At 36.2% G+C, this 18,875-nt stretch overlaps 3 protein-coding genes across 3 annotated transcripts in view; all 3 read right to left on the bottom strand.

Annotated features, from left to right (window-relative positions):
• Positions 1-1,706: 1,706 nt before the first annotated feature.
• On the bottom strand, positions 1,707-7,270 carry LOC109085507 (ankyrin repeat and SAM domain-containing protein 4B-like). The gene is made up of 2 exons (XM_019100047.2): positions 6,994-7,270; positions 1,707-3,116 (listed from the first exon to the last, which is right to left on the bottom strand). Exons 1-2 carry the CDS (start codon positions 7,152-7,154, stop codon positions 2,006-2,008), a joined length of 1,272 nt encoding a protein of 423 aa, XP_018955592.1. The 5' UTR covers positions 7,155-7,270; the 3' UTR covers positions 1,707-2,005.
• Positions 7,271-9,013: 1,743 nt separating this feature from the next.
• dxo (decapping exoribonuclease) lies at positions 9,014-14,520 on the bottom strand. Its single transcript, XM_019100059.2, has 6 exons — positions 13,754-14,520; positions 12,216-12,442; positions 11,918-12,137; positions 10,545-10,680; positions 10,184-10,278; positions 9,014-9,952 (listed from the first exon to the last, which is right to left on the bottom strand). The coding sequence occupies exons 1-6, from the start codon at positions 14,170-14,172 to the stop codon at positions 9,823-9,825; spliced, it is 1,227 nt and encodes a 408-aa protein (XP_018955604.1). The 5' UTR covers positions 14,173-14,520; the 3' UTR covers positions 9,014-9,822.
• A 1,702-nt stretch (positions 14,521-16,222) lies between these two features.
• The window catches only part of LOC109078643 (cytoplasmic phosphatidylinositol transfer protein 1-like), a 72,230-nt gene continuing 69,577 nt past the window's right edge, over positions 16,223-18,875 (bottom strand). The window contains exon 9 of the mRNA XM_042720868.1: positions 16,223-17,603. Coding sequence (XP_042576802.1) covers positions 17,290-17,603 — 314 coding nt within the window. The 3' untranslated portion in view covers positions 16,223-17,289. The remainder of the gene's footprint in view (positions 17,604-18,875) is intronic.

The raw sequence follows: 18,875 nt of genomic DNA, 5'->3' as shown, positions 1-18,875 counted from the left end.
CTACATCTGAAAAACATTGAACAGGTTAAACATTCACATCATATCAATAAAAAGCAACACACTAACACGTCCTTGACCCAGTGCTTTCCTAGGTTGAAAACTACATTTTATTTGCCTGAAAAATCTTTAACTTAGACTTTTAATCATAATTCACACAAAAAATGTAAATTCTGTCAGAATTCTGTCACTTTCAAGTTGTTCCAAACCTGTATGATGTTCTCTCTTCTGTTAAAGACAAATTAAGATATTTTAAGGAATGTTTTTGTCCAGTCTATGATTTCCAATGGCTTTCTTTGCATAGAAAGGAGGGACATTCTTTAAAATCTTGTTTTGTGTTCCACAGAAGAAAGGAAGTCATACAGGTTCGAAACGGCTGCTATAAACTGCCTGCTGGTCAAACTTTTCATTATATATTGTTTCAAGTAATTCATTGCGTCTGTTTCGAATGGAATGAGACCCTTTCTTTGCTTTCAGTAGCAACTGCAGGCTGCGCAGGAAGTACTTCACTGGACGTTTTCACCTCGGGAGATAAAGGAAGACGTTGTGAAAAACCAAAGGACCGTTCCAGCCCTGCAAAAGGAGAACTGCAGCCTAAATCCAGAGGAGGCCCTCCAGAAAGAGCCTGTTGAAGAGGAAGTACTGAAGATTTCAGTGGAAGAAGCAGCAGCAGTGGCATCAGTGCAGGAGACTGTGCAAGGTTTACTCGTTACATTTTTCTGACAGTCAAAGCAAAATACACAGTGCACAAACTATCAGAAACTGCTGAAATGAAATACAGCTGTTGTTTCTAACGCCCCTCTAGTCTCACATCCAGAACAGAGCTCTGAAGGAGCCGTCAACACCAGTGCGATGGAAAAGAAGTCCAGGAGAGAAAGAAAGTATGTAGGCTACTATTGTGCTGCTATGTATTCAATTGTCAACTTTGTACTTGATGTACACTATATGGACAAAAGTATTGGGATGCACTCTTATTTAGAACAGTAAAGGCACTTCCAAAACTATGGCAACAAAGATGGAAACATAATTTGTGTATTTAAAATTGTATTGAAATATGAATTTCCCTCTCTTTTACAACAGTTCTAGAAGTGTCTAAACTGACCGTACCCATATATGTACAAGTCACAGGTGTTTGGTGATGAGTTTTTGGCTCAAGGTCTGCATTTAAAGTCACACCAGAGGAATTTAGCTGGCTTTCTGCAGACCAGTCAAGTTCTTCCACACTGACTGAATCAATAATTTCTTTTTAAACCTTGTCTTATACATAGAGGCATTGTCGTAGAAAAGGGTCCTGCTCAAACTGTTGCTATAAAATTAGTCACAATTCCCTAGAATATCATCATTTGTACTCATTACTAAAGTTGTCCACCCTGTTCATTAGAAGGGGGTGTCCCAATACTTATGTCCAGTGTATTTTCAACTAATTGTCCTATTTATTGTCTCCTTGAAGGACCTGCGGCTGCTTCTCATGGTTATGGAGCTGCAGACGTTAGTCGCTACGTCTAAAATGCATCACCTAAGATGAAGTTACTGCCAAATTAATGCCTCTCTTTTGTATCTGTTTTATTCTGTCATTAGACATTAAAGAATTATAATGCCATAACATATATATTATGTGTCGAAGAATGTGTTCAGGGATAGATAGATAGATAGATAGATAGATAGATAGATAGATAGATAGATAGATAGATAGATAGATAGATAGATAGACCTCTAGACATGAACAGTGTTTATTTAGAAATATGCAAATTACTTTTATGTCAAAGGTGAAAACAATCAACATGTTCTTGGGAAAAAAATGGGTGATTTTCATATAACAGCTGAAGTCAGATGTTTGTTTTGGAGATTAAAATTATTTGACTACAATAAGGACATTTTTAACTACTGTGTTACTTTATACAATCATCAAAATCACAGGAAGTGAGCTATGAAACAACAACTACAAAGGGGTGTCAGCGGAGAGAAACTGTGAATGTTTGTGTATGGCGGGATTGAGTGGTGCACGTTATTAAAGGAAGGTGTCCTTCATAACGCCAGGCTGCTCCAGCGAAGCTTTCCTGCGAGCCGACGCTTCCAGGATCTTCTTGCGTGGCCCCAGCTGGATGCGGATGCCTTTAAGATCGTCATCTGAGCAAAGCATAAGGGCGTCAAGATCAAGGTGTTCACGGGTGAACACAGGACCGTAGTCCAACAGGCCGACCGACGCCAAGAAGGAATCCAAGTGTGAGGTCTCCTCTTCCTCATCCAGACCGATCTCCTCTTCATTCCAAGGAAGCTCTGAATTCTCGTCCAAACCCTCCAGACCTTCATCCACAGTTTCAAACAACTCTTGACGGATGAGGTACCCTAGGTCTTCTGTATTGCCGCTGGGGAGGTCTTCATGGTCCATGGCCATTTCCATGGAGAAGTTCCTGCGGAACACCATTTTCCCGAGACCAGGTCTTTCAAAAATAGACTTGCCCTGACTGGCTCCCTCGTCGTCCGAATCTCTCTTGGCATCGTCATCTTCATCATCCTGAATTTCATCCTGCTCATTGAAGACGTCAACAAAACCAGGTTTCTCTTGGGAGCTGTTGTCTTGTTTGACAAAAATGACATTGCCGTCCCCTTGTCTACTCACTGTCTCTTTGTCTTTCTTCCCAAATTTGCGCTGGAGGGTTCCCTTGATTGTTGAAGAGATCGATCCGTTGGTGTCTGCGGCTATAAGTTTGGAGAATTGTTCTCCGTTCACGCTGCTCAAGGTACCCGAGGCGGAAATGGAACTTCCTTCCAAGACAGATCCGCCACGGTACATCTTGTCCATCTTATTCTGATGTCTCTTCTTGACGCGTTCGCACTGCTTCACTCTGCGCTCGGCATCTTTGGTGGCCTGTTCTTTCAGACGCGCCACCCTTTTGGCGTTCTGGCCTGTCTGTTGGGCGGCAGCGGTGTCCAGGAAGCGGACGCAGTCCATGTGGTCTCGAGAGGCGGCCACGTCCATGGGAGTGTGGAAATCATTGTCCAGAGCGAAGAGGTTGGCTCCAAAGTTCACCAAGAAGCTGACGATCTGCATGTGACCGTTTGCAGAGGCGTGATGCAAAGGCGTGTTCCCCCAGATGTCACTTTTGTTCGGATCCCCCCTAAAAGACAGAGATAATAATGAAAAAGGATTGTAGTTAATGCGTAGATCAGTCAACTACTTGATAGTTCTAGTTAGTGCTGCTTGCATCACTATTACAATTTGCCATCCTTAGGGTTAAGGATTTGTCAAAACAAGGGTTTGGTTTCACTTGTTTAAGAGAGGTGCTATTGCTTTCCTAAGTGATCTGTGAGGCGGCAATAAACCAAGCAAAATCTTTCATTTACACTTGAGCCACATACAGGAAGTACTTGTGCCACATATAGAGAATATCCTAGGCACTTTGGGATGGGATCTTTTGACTTAGACTAGTAAGCAACCACAGATAACACCCTAAAAAAACTAACAATGCCTTAGAACCCACTTGAGGTACTTGAGACCAGACTCTGTTCATCTCAGTCCGAGTCCAAGACCACTTTCTCATGCTCTTGGTCTTGTCATGTACTCTGTAGCATCTGGACTATGTCTTGAGTCCGGTAATGAGTACTTGAACACTATGGAAACATCTTGTGGTCTGTTCCAACTCACGCATACAATCCTCCTAAACCAGGCTTCATTCACCCCAAAGTCTGAATTGGACTTAACCTCCTTTTGGTCTCTGTCTTGATTCTGACTCAACTTACTCAGGTTTTGGTCTGGACTCAGACTCAGAATGAGCTGGTCTCGACACTGCCATGCTGGACAACCAAAAGGTTATGAAACTATCTGCAGAGTTATGAAGTATAAAGTCCAATTAGCCTTTTTCACACTTCCGGAGTTCTGGCGCTTGCTGGGTAAAAGTTTTTCTAGTAACAACAGTGGCTGTACTTAACAAGAATAAGTTTGAGAATCAAAGTCTTTTTTTTTTTTTTTTACAAATGAGATAATATGAAAATGCTTGAACTGCTGGTACTTTACTCTACAGAGCGCACACATTTCACAATTAACTTTCTGCGTTTTTGTTTAAACAAACTTCTAAATTCTAAATGGTGACAGTTATGACTCTCCACGTGATTTTTTGCTATTATTATTATTATTATTAAAGTAATATTGTATTTTGTACTTGCTCTCCATTGCATTATTAACATGATGGCTTAAATGTACATTGTATAATGAGCCCTGGGAAATACATATTAAACAAGAGATGACTCGGATTCATGACTTTATTCCTTTTGTATCGGATTTGTTGTTGTGTTGAGTTTAAAATGCTTCAGCCAGACTCAGTTAATATTGTTTAATGTATTTTTGGAAAAATGTGTATCTGGACATAAATGTTGTCATTTTTAAGTAATTAATCTTGATGTGGTGAATCGAGGGAAATGACAAATAGAGTCAATTGAGTTAATATGCTCAAATGTACCGGAGATCAAAGACTGTATAAAAAGGTAGCTACTTTGCTGGAGATGGAGAATAGAAACCATCTGGCTTTATAGTATTATCTCACAAGTCAGCAGTCTGAGTGGCCATATAAGTTAAAAACAAGTAAAGACAGGAAAAGGTAAAAAGCATTATTTGAGAAAAGGGCATACTAATATAATAGGTGCAGAGTCAGAGCTGTAACGAAACTAACTTTACCCTGCGCTGACGAAATTTCCGATTTTTGTGAAAAAGGCTAATGGGAGTGAATCTCTCCAGCAGAAAATACTTCTCTGAAACGCCTCGTTAGTAGTGCTGCCATTATTTTTATGACTTTGCTACCTCACCAAAGTTACATATTTGCACAATGGCGTAATTATTGGCGTAATTTGTCTGCTTTGCACTGCCCTCAAAGAACAGTTGGATTAGTGATAATCGTACTCTGGCTCAAACTGGTACAGCAAAACTGAGGCCTTATACTGTAGATATAATACTATTTACAGCTTCTCGTGAAGCCTTGGGAGCTGAAAACGGATTTCCAACAAACACTCTTAAGTGGTTGCCAGTTGACCAATCAGAGCAGACTTGGCTTTTAAGAAGGGCTTTAAAGAGACAGAACTAAAACAGAACATTTCAGGCAGAGAGTGAAAAAAGGTGCTGCAGCAATGTACAGTATGAGAATTATTATTTTTTAATCATGTTAATGTCTTCTAGCAGAGCCAAAAGTAAAATTATGATGTGTAAATGAATATAATATGGGCATTTTCGGAACTACCATTTAAAAATAGCCACAATCTTTGGCACTTCTCTGACGCCTCATTTATCCTCAGCAGCAATTAAAATTCCACTCTCACATATTTTCCCGTGATGAATTAGATGCTATAACCATGCAAGCAGTTAATATGTAACCTGGTGTAAAATAAAAGTCCACAGGTACACCCATAAAATCTCTGATTACAATATCTAGAAGAGCTTATCTCTCTTAACACCATCTGTTCATGGGTGGATGAGACACACAAGGTGCAAACAGACAAAGATGTGAATATTTTTTTTTTTTTGAGAGCGAGAGAAACAACTTTTAGAAAGTCTCTAAGCATCCATGACAAGAAACATCCCTGTCTGGGTTAGCATTCAACACACAGTGCTTTGCTGTTTGAGAGCCAGCCACATGGCAATCAGTGCTCCATATCCTGAGTGAGATCGGCCCCAGTGCTGCACAGAATAAATAAACTCTACGCTGGACAAACTGTGGAAAAATAAAGAGGCCTATTGTTCCAGATTTGCATAACTAATTTAGCTGATTGAACTCTTGGCATCAGCTCTGGGAGTTTTTCAAATGATGTGCACAACAAATCATGCGAGAACGAAAGTCAGAGGAGGACACAGAGCTACCCAGAGAGAAACTCTGACTGTGGACTCAATCTTTAGTGTCATTCTAACATGCTGAATATTTCAGTGGTATTTTAATGATGACGTCCATTTTAAATTGTAGAAGTGTTTAAGACCTTTATGTGATTTGCTGTAGACAAGAGTGATTACTGACTCATAAAGCACACAAGTAAAAAGACTCGCCCCAAAGGTCATAAAACTGGTCAAATCCGGAAAATCTGTCGTAATGCACTATAATCCCTGGTGAAAAAGAAGTACACTTCAGCATACTTTTGAAATAAGTACTTATTACGGAAATAATATACTTTATAATTACGTGTGAACTGAATTATAATGTTTTTATATATAATATAAATATATAATAACATAGAAAAAAGTTTACTGTAAATGCACTTTAAAGTGCTTTTTAAATCCACTTAAATAGGACTTTATATGTAATTTCGTAATTCTATTGTCTTTTGATATATGGTAAAACTGTACTGCTGAATGTGCATTTATGACAAAAAAATATATACTAGTATAATGTAATTTCTAGTGAAATCTATGTCATTCATATATTTAAATATATTAGCAATTATTTGTACTGATGAAGCTTAGTACATTTAGATTATATTAAGTTTAAATGTAATATTAAATAACACACTACAGTTATGTGTGCATTAGTATGTTAGTCAACACATCAAAATAAGTATACTTCTTTAAAGCCAAACTAAATATTATTAAAACATAATGATTTAAAATGTACTTTGACTTTAAAAGAATACTTAAGTGTTGTACTAGTCATGAAAGTGTCTATCACCCTTTTATTTCATTAATATTATATTATCTAGAAGTACAGTTTTTTAAAGATATACTAAAGATTTGAAGTACACTACAAGTGTACATGATCAAATTAATGTAAAGTCCTAGATTACAGATTACAGTTTGACCGACTGTTTGATACTTCGTACAGACATCTATATAGTCATCATTGCTTTAAAAAAATCAATTGTAAGACTCACAAAACAAGGTAACATTGTAAAACCTTTTAATAGCATTAGCCTCAACTAAAATTAATGTTCTGGAAACTTAATGCATAGAATTCAGTGATTAAGCGACTGAACAGGATCAGTACAGAAAGTTTTGTACAGAGCAGGCAGGTTCTGTGAGCTCACCCTCTACTGCAGATGAGCTGCAGAGCTTCGATGTGTCCGTGGTAAGCTGCCCAGAGAGTGGGTGTCATGCCATCCTCATCCGGGGTGTTCAGATCTTTCCTTGTGGCTTCTTTCAAAAGATCCAAATAGCCATCGATGGCTGCTTTGTGATATCGTGACATGATTATGAAAACGATCTCCTTTCTTCAGTGAGTAAATGTATTTTGGGAAGTGTTACAGGACCATCTTTGCAGGCATCTGGCGTGCTCTGTCTCTGCGTCTGAGGGAGGAGGATCTCTGATATCACTGCCTGCACACGACATCACTGTCATAAACTAAAGTCCAGAGTGAGCTCTTATTGCTTACCATCAGTGTTCTCCCCTCACAGAGTATGTTTATGTGTTAGTTAGAAGCAGGACTATTAGCTTAGACCATACTCTACCATGTCTTATACAATTTTTTTTTCATGCCAGAGCAACACAGAATTGGTCATGAGTAGGTGTATACCCTTACATGAAAATTATAATCAGCATATTAAATGATGCCAATTGATGTATATTGAAAATATACAGAATAATATGTGTCATAAGTTGCTGGGGTATATTTGTAGAATAGCCAACTATACGTTGTATGGGTCAGAATTATAGATTTTTATTTATTCATTTATTTTTTTATGCCAAAAATCATTAGGATATTAAGTAAAGATCATGTTCCGTGAAGATATTTTGTAAATTTTCTACCGTAAATATATTAAAACTTAATTTAGATTAGTAATATGCATTGCACTTAACTTCATTTGGACAACTTTAAAGGTGATTTGCTCAATATTTAGATTATTATGCACCCTCAGATTCCAGGTATTCAAATTGTATCTTGTCCGATCCTAACAAACCATACATTAATGGAAAGCTTATTTATTCAGCTTGAAAAATTGACCCTTATGACTGGTTTTGTGGTCCAGGGTCACATATATTGTGTTAATATATTACAATATATTGAATAATAAATAAGGAATTGCCACTTTTGATATATTAAAAATATGTGATGACTTATTTACTTATAATTAATATTCAGTAATGCACTTTAAATGCACGTGTGTGCGCTGTGACATGTATATCTATGTATTTTAGCAATCAGTCTAAGTTAAGTTATAAAAGTCAACTGATGATTTTAACAAGACATGCAATTGTCCAAAATTCATAAAATTTGAATATTTGATTTCAGTAAACACTTTTGGGAAGTGCCATGCATGGTCATAAGCCGTATACATGCCCAGTAGCACAAGCATACATAAGCCATACATGGTCCATGCATATATTGCAGCATTCATAATAAGTATACACCGTATACAGAAATATATAATATAATGTTATTTTGGATGCAATTATTCATGATTAATCATTGCCCAGAACTATAAAATCAATTTTTTTAATCTAATTTTAGTTGTTTTGTTTTTATTTCCAGTTAGTAATTTTAGTGCTTCACCTTAAACTAACAAAAACTAGAAATGATTGCAAATAGCTGAAGTTTAAGAGTTGCATCTTAAATGTATTTTATCTATACAGCATATGTTTTGTTCAGCTTTATTTTAATTAACAAAAAGGTTTTAATCGTTACTTTCATTGCAACACTGAAAAATATTACTTCACCTGTAAGCATTATAAAGTCCACTCATTTTTTTCTTGTTTCATTTAATTTAGGAGCTGTTAAAGTGCTCCTGATGACCCCCATGTGGGTGGTCCACACACGACTGAAGCTTCAGGGGGCAAAGTTCAGGAACCAAGATCTCATCAGACCCACTATAAGTGCATATTTGGTCAGAACCACTCACACACTCATTTATTTCACGACGTATAAACTCCAAACCAACGTTCAGTCTAATCATTTAGTGTTAAAGCACATTTCAAATCAACAACGGTCAAGGCAGAGCACAATACCGTTGAAAGATCATCCTCTCTAAACTGTTTTATCTTTAAACTGTGGACCATATACAGTAATATTCATATTAAAAACTACAACAGTTTACATAATGAAATTGCAATTAAGACTTTGTACTCAAGTTTCTTTATTTCAGCATTTATAGCATATATTTTGTATTTTCATTTGTAAAACCTTTTTTACTGTACTTTTTTGGCATGTTTAAATGAGTTTAAGTAAAAGCTATGGAAGAAATCCCGTGAGGAATAATTTCTCTTATATAACCCAAAAAGTGACCATGAAGACGGCCATGAATTAAGAATTATTCATTTAAGTTGTGTACATGTTGTACTAATTTGCTCCCTTTAGTTAAATCTAAATTAAAACGAAGGAATGAGGATACGATTTAACTAAAATGATACAAAAAAAATATAACTTAAATTGTTGTAAAAAATTCTCAAGTTATGGAAACAGTATGTATTTTTTCTTCCACACGTCATAGTTGAACAAATGGAATTTGTTTGTACAAACGTTCATTTAAATTGTCACATTGAATTAATTATAAGATTTACATAACAGCTTTACAACAAATTTCATGAATTAGGACTAATTTGTTGTAAATGATATTTTCATATTGTAAAGAACTGTTAAAATTATAAAATATTTGTGACTTCCAAACTTTAAAAAGCTCAAGGATATTTTGAGGTTATCAACATAAAGGATAAAATCCCAATATATTTATATAAAAAAGTAAACGTGCACATCAAGTCGATATGTTTGTTGATGTTTGGTGAAACTCTTCTTTTCAAGGCCATAAACTGAATGCAGAGCGTTCAAAGAAAACACAAGCCATGGCAAGTCATGCACTGCTCTGCTACAGTATGTACATGATTCATATTCCTGATGTACTGCATACAGCGTGAGCTCAGTATATCAGTGGTGAGATGGATGGTGACTGCTCATGTCCTGGATGTACCAGTCTGGTAAGAAGGTATACTGAGAGTCTCTGTGGACGGCGTAGGTCACGTCTCTGTGTGGATCCCATGAGAACAGGTACACCAGTCTGAAAAACATCACAGCAGACCAGTCACAATCTCTGATAAGATGCTAGATGTTAAAGTTGATCTGACACATATTAAAAAAAAAAAAAAAAAAAAAAAAAAAAAAAAGGTATGGGACTTGCAAAGGATTACAACAACAAATTTTCTTCTTTTCCAGCAAGCACTGATGAAATAAGAGAGTGAGTAGGGACTATTTTTATTGTATTTTTTTCAATCACATGCAACCCTCTTACCTTGGGTTGTCCTCTTTGACGACTGATTTGACAAAGGACAAGAAATCGTTGCAGAAATTCATACAGACGGTTGGCTTCCAGCAGTTGTACTCGTTCTATAGAATAAAGAGAAATGAAAATCATGGATCATGTGACACTGAAGACTGAAAATGCTGAAAAGTCAGCTTTGCTTCACTGGAATAAATATAAACAACAAATTTCAAAATATACTAAAATTGAAAATTAAATAGTAATAATGTTTCACAATATTACTGTTTTACTGTATTTTTAATCAAATAGATGCAGCCTTGGTGAGCATAAAAGACATCTTTCAAAAACATCTTACTGACTAATCTTATGTGGTGGTTAGATATGAACAAACCTTGATGAGTTGTGAAATTTTGGAGGTTGGGAAGGCCTCAACAGCCACCACTATCCCATCATGGTCTCGAAACCCAGCGACTATCTGTGGCACTCCAGGAAGAAACGACTGCGCCCACCATTTCAGCAGCTTGTACCTACAAGAGGAATATACATACATACATGTTTCTTTAATTTAATTAATGCCCCATAAATGTATTCAACCCTTGAGAAAAATAGTGTTAATATTCTTTGAATGACATGAGGAGGCTCACTTTTGGTGAACTATGCCTTTAATGTCCAGTTTACACCAAGAGGAATGTTAATTTTAATTCGTAAATTTGGATGGAAACATAGCTAATGGCTACTGTCAACTATTTGGTAAAAGATGAGAGAAGTTTCATTTTTGGATAAACTGTCCCTTGAAATATCCCTAAATATATGTTGAGAACGACAGAACCATTTGCATGCAATCAATGCGACAGATTTTCTGACGCAGAGCTGATCTAATCTCTCTTCCACTGCACTGCGAACAAAACTGGCCAATGGACCACATATGCACTTTTGGTCACATGACCACGTCGCTCACAAAAAAAACCATCGCTTTTTGTTTACATAATATATGTGTGTGTTCCGTGTATATATATATTACGTATAAGAAAAATATGTTGTTTATATATTAAATATATTTATATATAAATTCAATTAAATTATATTAATATATACATGTAAATATGATCTAATATACACAGTACAAACACACACACATATTATGTAAACAAACTAAATATATACTGTATGTGTGTATTTATATATACATACACAGTACACACACATATTATGTAAACAAAAACCTTTATTTTGGATGCAATTAATCGGGATTAATCACTTGGCAGCACTAATTATAAATTAAATTATATAAATATAAATATATACAAGTAAATATTTTCTAAATCTATACATGCATGTGTTTACATTTATATATACATAATAAATATACACAGTACACATTATGTAAACAAAAACTTTTATTTTGGATGCGATTAATTATTTGATACCACTAATTTCTTTATTTTTTTAAGCGCCACTATTAGAGTTTGATTAGTTATTTTTTAAATAAAAATCAGAGCATATTTTGTGCCGAACACACGTGTTGGTGTGAACAGGTCTTAATTGTGTGGAATGACCAGCACATTCAATTCAATTAAAGTTTATTTGTATAGTGCTTTTCACGATACAAATCGTGAGTTTGTATGCTTCTACAATATATTTAGTAGTTGCATATGTCAAATTTATGTACATATGACAGAAACGTACGGTGAAATTCAGTTAATGATGTAATCGAACAGATAATGAACACTATTAACAGCAATGATAATATGCTGATAGTTTCACCTGTGGAAGTTGCTTCGCTGCTTCGGGGTGCAGATTTCTGCGGAGGTCTTGAGCTCCACATAACATCCCGGAGCTGGAGGAGCATCAGGGTCTTTGACGCGGCAGTCTACTTCTCCAGAGAAGAGCAGCTTATGGTCGGCCAGACGTGTCTGAACCACCGTACAGAACGCTTCATTGGTGTTCACGACGCCCCCTGGGTCTGGAGTCCCATCCACATCATCTAAAAGGAAGGAAAACGGTTGATAAATGGTGAGATCTGTTATCTGTCTGATAGTACAAAATACTAGACGCCCCAGACCTGCGCATATGTACTGCTCAAACTTGTATCCCCAGTACATCATCTCCTCCTGCCGCTCGGAGCGGGTCTCTCGGTTCACTCGGGCCGCCTCTGTTTCCACCTCACTGATGTAGATGGTGCCTCTGAACCTGGAGGCGGCCAGCATCCAGCCCTCTTGAGTCTCGTATGGGGTGGTCAGCACTTTGGTCAGGTGTCCTCTCCATGTCACAAAGTCCACTCCTAGAGCACTGCAAACACACTCAGTAACTCAACTGAGAACGAGAAACAGCTGACAGAAACAAGACATCTGTGCTCAAGTGCTAGTTTAGTAGTGCTGAGGTACTGTTACAGTTTGTGTTTAATGTTTTTTTATGAAAGTTTTAGTACTTTTGTTGTGTGTTTTTGTCATCTTTACTACAGATTTAGTTTTTTATTTTAGTACTTTAACTTAAAGAAAATGAGAACTGTTGCACTGGCAACTTGCATTTTAGTTTATTTCAAGTAAGTGTTTATGAGGTTTTAAGTTTCGTGAACTATAATAACCCAGCTGTGCAGTACATACGTTCTGGGACAATGATGTGGCACTCATATATTCAGAAATACATAGAACTGTACATAAAATTACATCAAATGACTTCTATTATAAGCAAGTTCTGAAAATCAAAAATTCAATTAGGGACTTTTTTTTTCCCCTTAAAAAATGTCAGATTAAAAATGTACTGCCCTGACATCATAATGAAGAAGAAGAAAAAAAACTTATTTAAGTAATTTGGTATCGTTTATTATTTGTATTCTTCTTCTTCTTCTTATTATTATTATTATTATTTAAATTATTATTCATTTTCATTTCAGTTTCTTTTTTTTTTAGCACATCAGTTTTAAAGGAATGAAATATAATTAAATTATATTTTAAATAATGTCATGCAACACTTATTATTAATGTATTCAAAATACATTAAAATGTAATTTATACATAAAATGAGTTGAATACACCGATCTCTTGGGGTATCTTAACTACTTTAGCATAAACATTAAAAAATAATATCGTAAAAAAAAATCTTTACTGCTTATTAAAATAAAACAAAAATGTCATGTGGAACATGCAGAAACATGCTGAGGTAAAACACTCCAAACCAATAATTTACAAAAATAAATTATAACATAAAAAGGAGCGCTGCAGATCCTTATGATGACTCATGGGGAGTATGATGTTAGATTAAATAAGATATTAGATTAAAAAAAAAAAAAATAATTCTCCCCATCATATATATATATATTTATATATAAACACACATACACACACATTTCTCTCCATCATATATAAAAATAATAAAAAAAAAAAAAAAAAAAAAAAAAACAAAACACATACACAAACACAGCTTATTGTAGGTCATATATATATATATTTATATAAATAAACACACATACACACACACAATGCAATGCATGTCTAACCGGAGCTTATTGTAGGTCTGTCTTTAATTACACTTTACTGTTATTTGTTTGTTAAAAGCTGTTTCTTCACAGAGGAGTAAAAAGGTGCAGAGGGTGTTTCTGACCTGGATGAGGGGGGTTGGACCCTGGTTTGGATCTTGTCTCTGTTGGCCAGAATCCACTTCAGCACATGATCTAGCTTCTCTTTCACGCTGTCATCTCTTTTGACGAAGCGGCTGGTGTATCCGTCCCTGAGATTAAAGCCTGGGCTCTTGGTGGGCTGCACATAATAGCGCAGCTGCCTGTGGTCGTTGAAGAAGCTCCTGCGAGAGTCCAGAGAGAAGCAGCCCACCTCCACGGGCTGCTTGTAGAGCGGGAAGTGTCTCTCATACAGCTGTCTGTGAGCGCTCAGAGACTCGGCGGCTCCGTGCTGGCCTTCATCTGAAGATCTGTGGCGCTTGTTCGTCTTATAATCAGCGCTGGGCTCTCCGCATCTTTTATCAACAGACTCGTGATGATGGCCTCTGTGGTAACGTTGAGCCATGGCGTGTGACGAGTTAAACCCCCCGCAGAGCTCAGCATTAGCAGATATATCTCGATAGGACGTGTTTATCTAATCAAGGAATGCAAACATGAATGAAAACAACGAGGTTCTAGATATTCAACCAGCCTATGTGACTGATAGCAACAACAGTAACGTGCTTCCATTAGCTAACATGTCTTTCTCGAGAATTTATAATCAATAAAGATAATCTTCCATAGGGAATGTTTAATAATACGTGGCGTCTCAAAAATAAGCGTAGTCCTTAGTTAGGATTAAACTGATATCTCACTCGGATAGCATACACTGTTAGCGGATCAAGCGCGTGACAAGCAATGAAAACACACTATCAAAATAAAAGCTGTACATTTCAGCTTCAAAATAAAAGCCCGCCACTGCGCATGATAAATGTTAAAGTCGGCATGAAATGAAAATTCACCCCATCTCTTTTATAAAAGCATGTTTTATTTTTATTTTGAATACCTGACCTTGTTATTTAATCAAAATGCATTCACTGAACCCTTTGGTAAAAATTATCGACTTCTCTTTGATATAGATATAACACAGATATAAACTATTCTGAAAGAATAATAAAAAATAAAAAATAAAAACTGAAATCGAATTTGTGAGACACAAACTCGCAACTGCTGGATATAAAGCTAGAATTGTGATTTTTTTTAATTATTATTATTATTAATTTATTATTTTACTACTTGGCAAAAACAATATTCCACTTTTGTAAGATCTGTCGCTTCTTCTGTTTCATCACACATTTAAAACATTTGATTTACGTTTCTTGGACACAATGAATCTCATTAGTAAAATAAAAAATGGACATTTGGAGGCAACATTTTCTTTTTATTGCCATCTTATGTATCATGTGAAATCTACTAGGCTGGGTTTGCTACACTTACAATACAGTCCTAAAATAAAAGTCCCAAAATAAACTGTTAATATATTTCTTGCTTTGGCGGTACTAAAAAAATGTCAGGTGCAGCAATCAGCTTCAGACAATATTAGACAGTTAATTATAGTAACAGACTTTAACCTTTGAGTTTTTATTATTATTATTATTATTTTTTACAGTATATGAAAAGGTCATTATTTGTTCCTCTTAAAAATTCCTCATGATTTTTAGAATAAAAGTTAAAGGTATCCACCTTTTTCTTAAACGTGGAAATAAGATTATATAGTTGAGAGACTTCCAGTCCATTAGCCGCTATAAGGAGAAGAATAACAACGTTCAGTAAACGTTAAAATGGTTTGCTCTACAAACCAGTCTGTTCATAATTAAGATAATACATTACAATAATATAAGAAACACCAATTTGCAATATCAAGCAGCAAAACAAACTGCTCATATCATCCCAAAGCTGTATGCATGTCTTTGTTCTGTGGGACACAGAAAATTATTTTTTGAAGAATGTTGTTAACCAAAGAGTTTCAGGTCCCATTGCCTTCCATCGTATTTTTTGTCCATATACAGTGAAAGTCAACAGGAACCAAAACAGTTTGATTACCAACATTAAAAAAAAAAATCTTCTTTTGTGTTCCACAGAAGAAAGGATGATAATACCATAACAAATATGGATAATTCCATATCTTTATTAGGAGCATCTGGAGAATTCAATCATGCAAATAACTTTTTAAAATATTTTGTTCACCTCTATAATTAGAATTAGAATGAGCTTTATTCACCAAGTGTGCACTAACAAGGAAGGATTTTTTGTTGTTGTTTACATTATATATTATAAAATATATTATAACCTCTATGAATTCCAAGGCTGTTTAATACATAATATAATCTGCTCACCTAAATAGACTGCTCTTGTCAAGTTAGTTGGAAAGAAAAAAAAAAACAATTCCCATTCAAAGAAAATACCTTTAGAATGAGAGAAAAAGCCATTGCATCTCAACTACTGAAGATATGAAAGCTGCTATAATCCATCTCTTCAATCTATAACACTTTACATGCCAGACTTACCACACATACAGTAGCATATTTTTGCAACATAAATAGCAAAGACATATGACAGGTTTGGTGAAACTGGAATGAAGTAGAAATCCCAATAGATAGCAAATGCTTTAATTTCACAATGGCAGTTGACATCAAAAGCATGATTTCCCAAGATTTGGCATGTGCATTTCTGAATCCTTTAGAAAAGAGTGTTTAAGTTTAAAAGAACAGATCTGCGGGAACCAGCAAGAGTACAAGAGCTTTTCGATTTACAAAGTATACATTGGCCAGCAGCAGCAAACATTCCTTAGAGCTCAGAGATTATACAACAATCTAATTATCAAGCAGTCTTTGAGGACTTAATTCATATTCATGGATAATAACGCATCACATTAATCCCAACCAAGAACGTATAATGAAGAACAGCATACTCAGTTACATGGCAGATGCTCCTCAACCTAACAAATATATTTATGAAGATAACGTACAGTATGTACAGACAAGTTACAGTTCGTTTTGTCTAACAACAGACCATGCAAAAGTGCTAGGTCAGTAAAATTGGTACAGTATCACTTGGTTTTTCTGAGTCTGTGGGAATGGAACTGATCAAACTTAAAGACAAGAGCATAGAGAAACCACTACCAAACTGAACCCTACATTCTTAGAAATGAGATATTTACAGTACATGTCAAACACTGATTAACTGGAGTGAGAAATTCAGAAGCCTGAGGATAAAGTCACTTAACATAATACCACAACTGAAATATTAACCGAGCAGAATATACTATTAAATACACCACTACAGCAAAACAACAGTGGCTACGAATCCTATCCATATTCAACATATATAGAAAAAAATGGCTCAGCCAGAAGGAAAAAACAATAAAAAATAGATTCCGCTCTGTCTAACAATGGGACAACTCCTGAGATATTTTGAACAGTGATCTGTAATGTTTTTGTAAGTCCGAATGCCCCTTTTTGGCCTATTGTAAATTAACTCTCAGTGTAAAACATGAGGTTGGACAGGTTAAAAAAGCCACTCTGTGTGCGTGTGTTTGGGAAACTGTAAGTATCTCTCAGTATTTAAAGAGAGACTGATTGGACTGGGTCAAACAGACACTTTACTGGGGTATGTTTTCATAAACTAAGGCCAGAATTGTGGTTTACTCAGGTTGCGGGGGGCTGGGACCCCAGGAAAAGAGATTGGGAAGGCGGAAGACAGAGTCTCTCCGTGCTGGGTCGGGAAGAGTCAGGGTCTCCGGAGCTGACTTCTTCCGTGGTCTGTCCTTGGGCACAGAAAGGACGTCTGGAGCTTCAGTGGAAAGGGGTGTGGAGGGAGCACTTGATGGGCCGCTACGAGCACAGGCTGGCAGGGGCGTCTCTCTGATGGAAATAGCAGGCGGAAAGGTTCCCAGCTTCTTATTGGTGGCTTCCTGAGTGGCTCGTTCATATTCTCTCACTTCCTCCATTGTCATGTCTTTAAACATCCAAAGCAAAGAAATTTCAATTAGTGGGGTATAGTGGACATCTGAAACATGAAGACAAAGTCTCCTCGCTAATGTAATTTATACTGGTCTAAACCAGCGGTGTTAAACTCAGATGTTGAAGGGCACCAGTGCTGTTCCAACATTGCTTCAAAACATCTACCTGTACTTTTTAGTAAACCTGAAGGCTTAAGTAGCTGGATCAGTTGTGTTTAATTTGAGTTGAAGCTAAACTCTGCAGAACTATGGCCCCACAGAAGTTGAGTTTGACACCCTTGGATTAAACACATCCAATATAAAATCAAATTCAATCTGATGTTCACGAGGCTTCCATTAACAAACTGCAGTAAAATATTCAAATTCAATTTTAACTACAACCACAAGCTTTCTATTATCTAATATCTATAGCTATCTTCCTTTCATACCATTACCCTCACACGTTTTGTCAATCAGATTTACACACTGCCTCCGAAACTTTCGTCTTCAGGGGTATCCAGACTAAAGGTCTTTTAAAGGAATTTCGTCTGAAATTTTCACACGCTGAAAAAAAAAAAATACGACCTCAGGCTGTCAATCACATTTATAGACTGCCTCCGAAACTTTCGTCCATCATAAAAAATTTCGAATCAGGTTCGATTTTCAGACACTTAGCATCCTAATCATCCATGTATATAAAAAAGCATGAAAAATGAGAAAATTTCGGACAAACAAAAAATCCAGAAATCATAGAAACCTTGCACACTTACTAATTCATCATTCTAAAAATTTGTCACGCACAGAAAGCTTGCACACGGAGTTCGATGCATTAATCTGTTGCGAAAATATTCGCAAAACAGTACTAAATGGAGTTTTCAAGCAGTGAGAATGATTTTGTTTTCCTCTCGCTTCTTAAAAAGAGAAAAAGAAAGGAAATATTGGGTCCATCCAAACCTGAGATATAGAGGAAGGAGAGCTCCCCCTCCTTATTAAAGAGCAACGGGATTATCATGGGCAATTCAATGCTTACTTCAGGATGTCAGTGGCTCAGTTTGATGCTTTGCTAGCGATACTAGAGCCACATATTAAAAAGATGACCACCAATTTCTGTGAACTCAATGTGCAAGGATCTTTACCATGCTTTGTTCTGTGAGACGAAGTGGATGAACTTGACAATCGCCATTCTGGATTTTAGGCATTCGCTTGTACGGTGGCTCTGAACTGTCAAAACACCTCTCAAAATGCTTGCTATGGATTAGCTCCAACACACCTCACTTGAAGTTTCTAAT

Source organism: Cyprinus carpio, chromosome B3 (genome assembly GCF_018340385.1).
Source record: "Cyprinus carpio isolate SPL01 chromosome B3, ASM1834038v1, whole genome shotgun sequence".
Lineage (NCBI taxonomy): Eukaryota > Metazoa > Chordata > Actinopteri > Cypriniformes > Cyprinidae > Cyprinus > Cyprinus carpio.
This window is presented reverse-complemented; position numbering and strand designations above follow the sequence as displayed.

What these genes read in the sequence shown, in the direction of transcription:
- LOC109085507 (XM_019100047.2), bottom strand. Translation starts at nt 7,154, where the DNA reads ATGTCACGATATCACAAAGCAGCCATCGATGGCTATTTGGATCTTTTG. An exon ending in CAGCTCATCTGCAGTAGAGG is followed by an intron (nt 3,117 to 6,993) that starts GTGAGCTCACAG and finishes TCTGTCTTTTAG; the next exon opens with GGGGGATCCGAACAAAAGTG.
- dxo (XM_019100059.2), bottom strand. Translation starts at nt 14,172, where the DNA reads ATGGCTCAACGTTACCACAGAGGCCATCATCACGAGTCTGTTGATAAA. An exon ending in GTCCAACCCCCCTCATCCAG is followed by an intron (nt 12,443 to 13,753) that starts GTCAGAAACACC and finishes GTGTGTTTGCAG; the next exon opens with TGCTCTAGGAGTGGACTTTG. An exon ending in TGAGCAGTACATATGCGCAG is followed by an intron (nt 12,138 to 12,215) that starts GTCTGGGGCGTC and finishes CCTTCCTTTTAG; the next exon opens with ATGATGTGGATGGGACTCCA.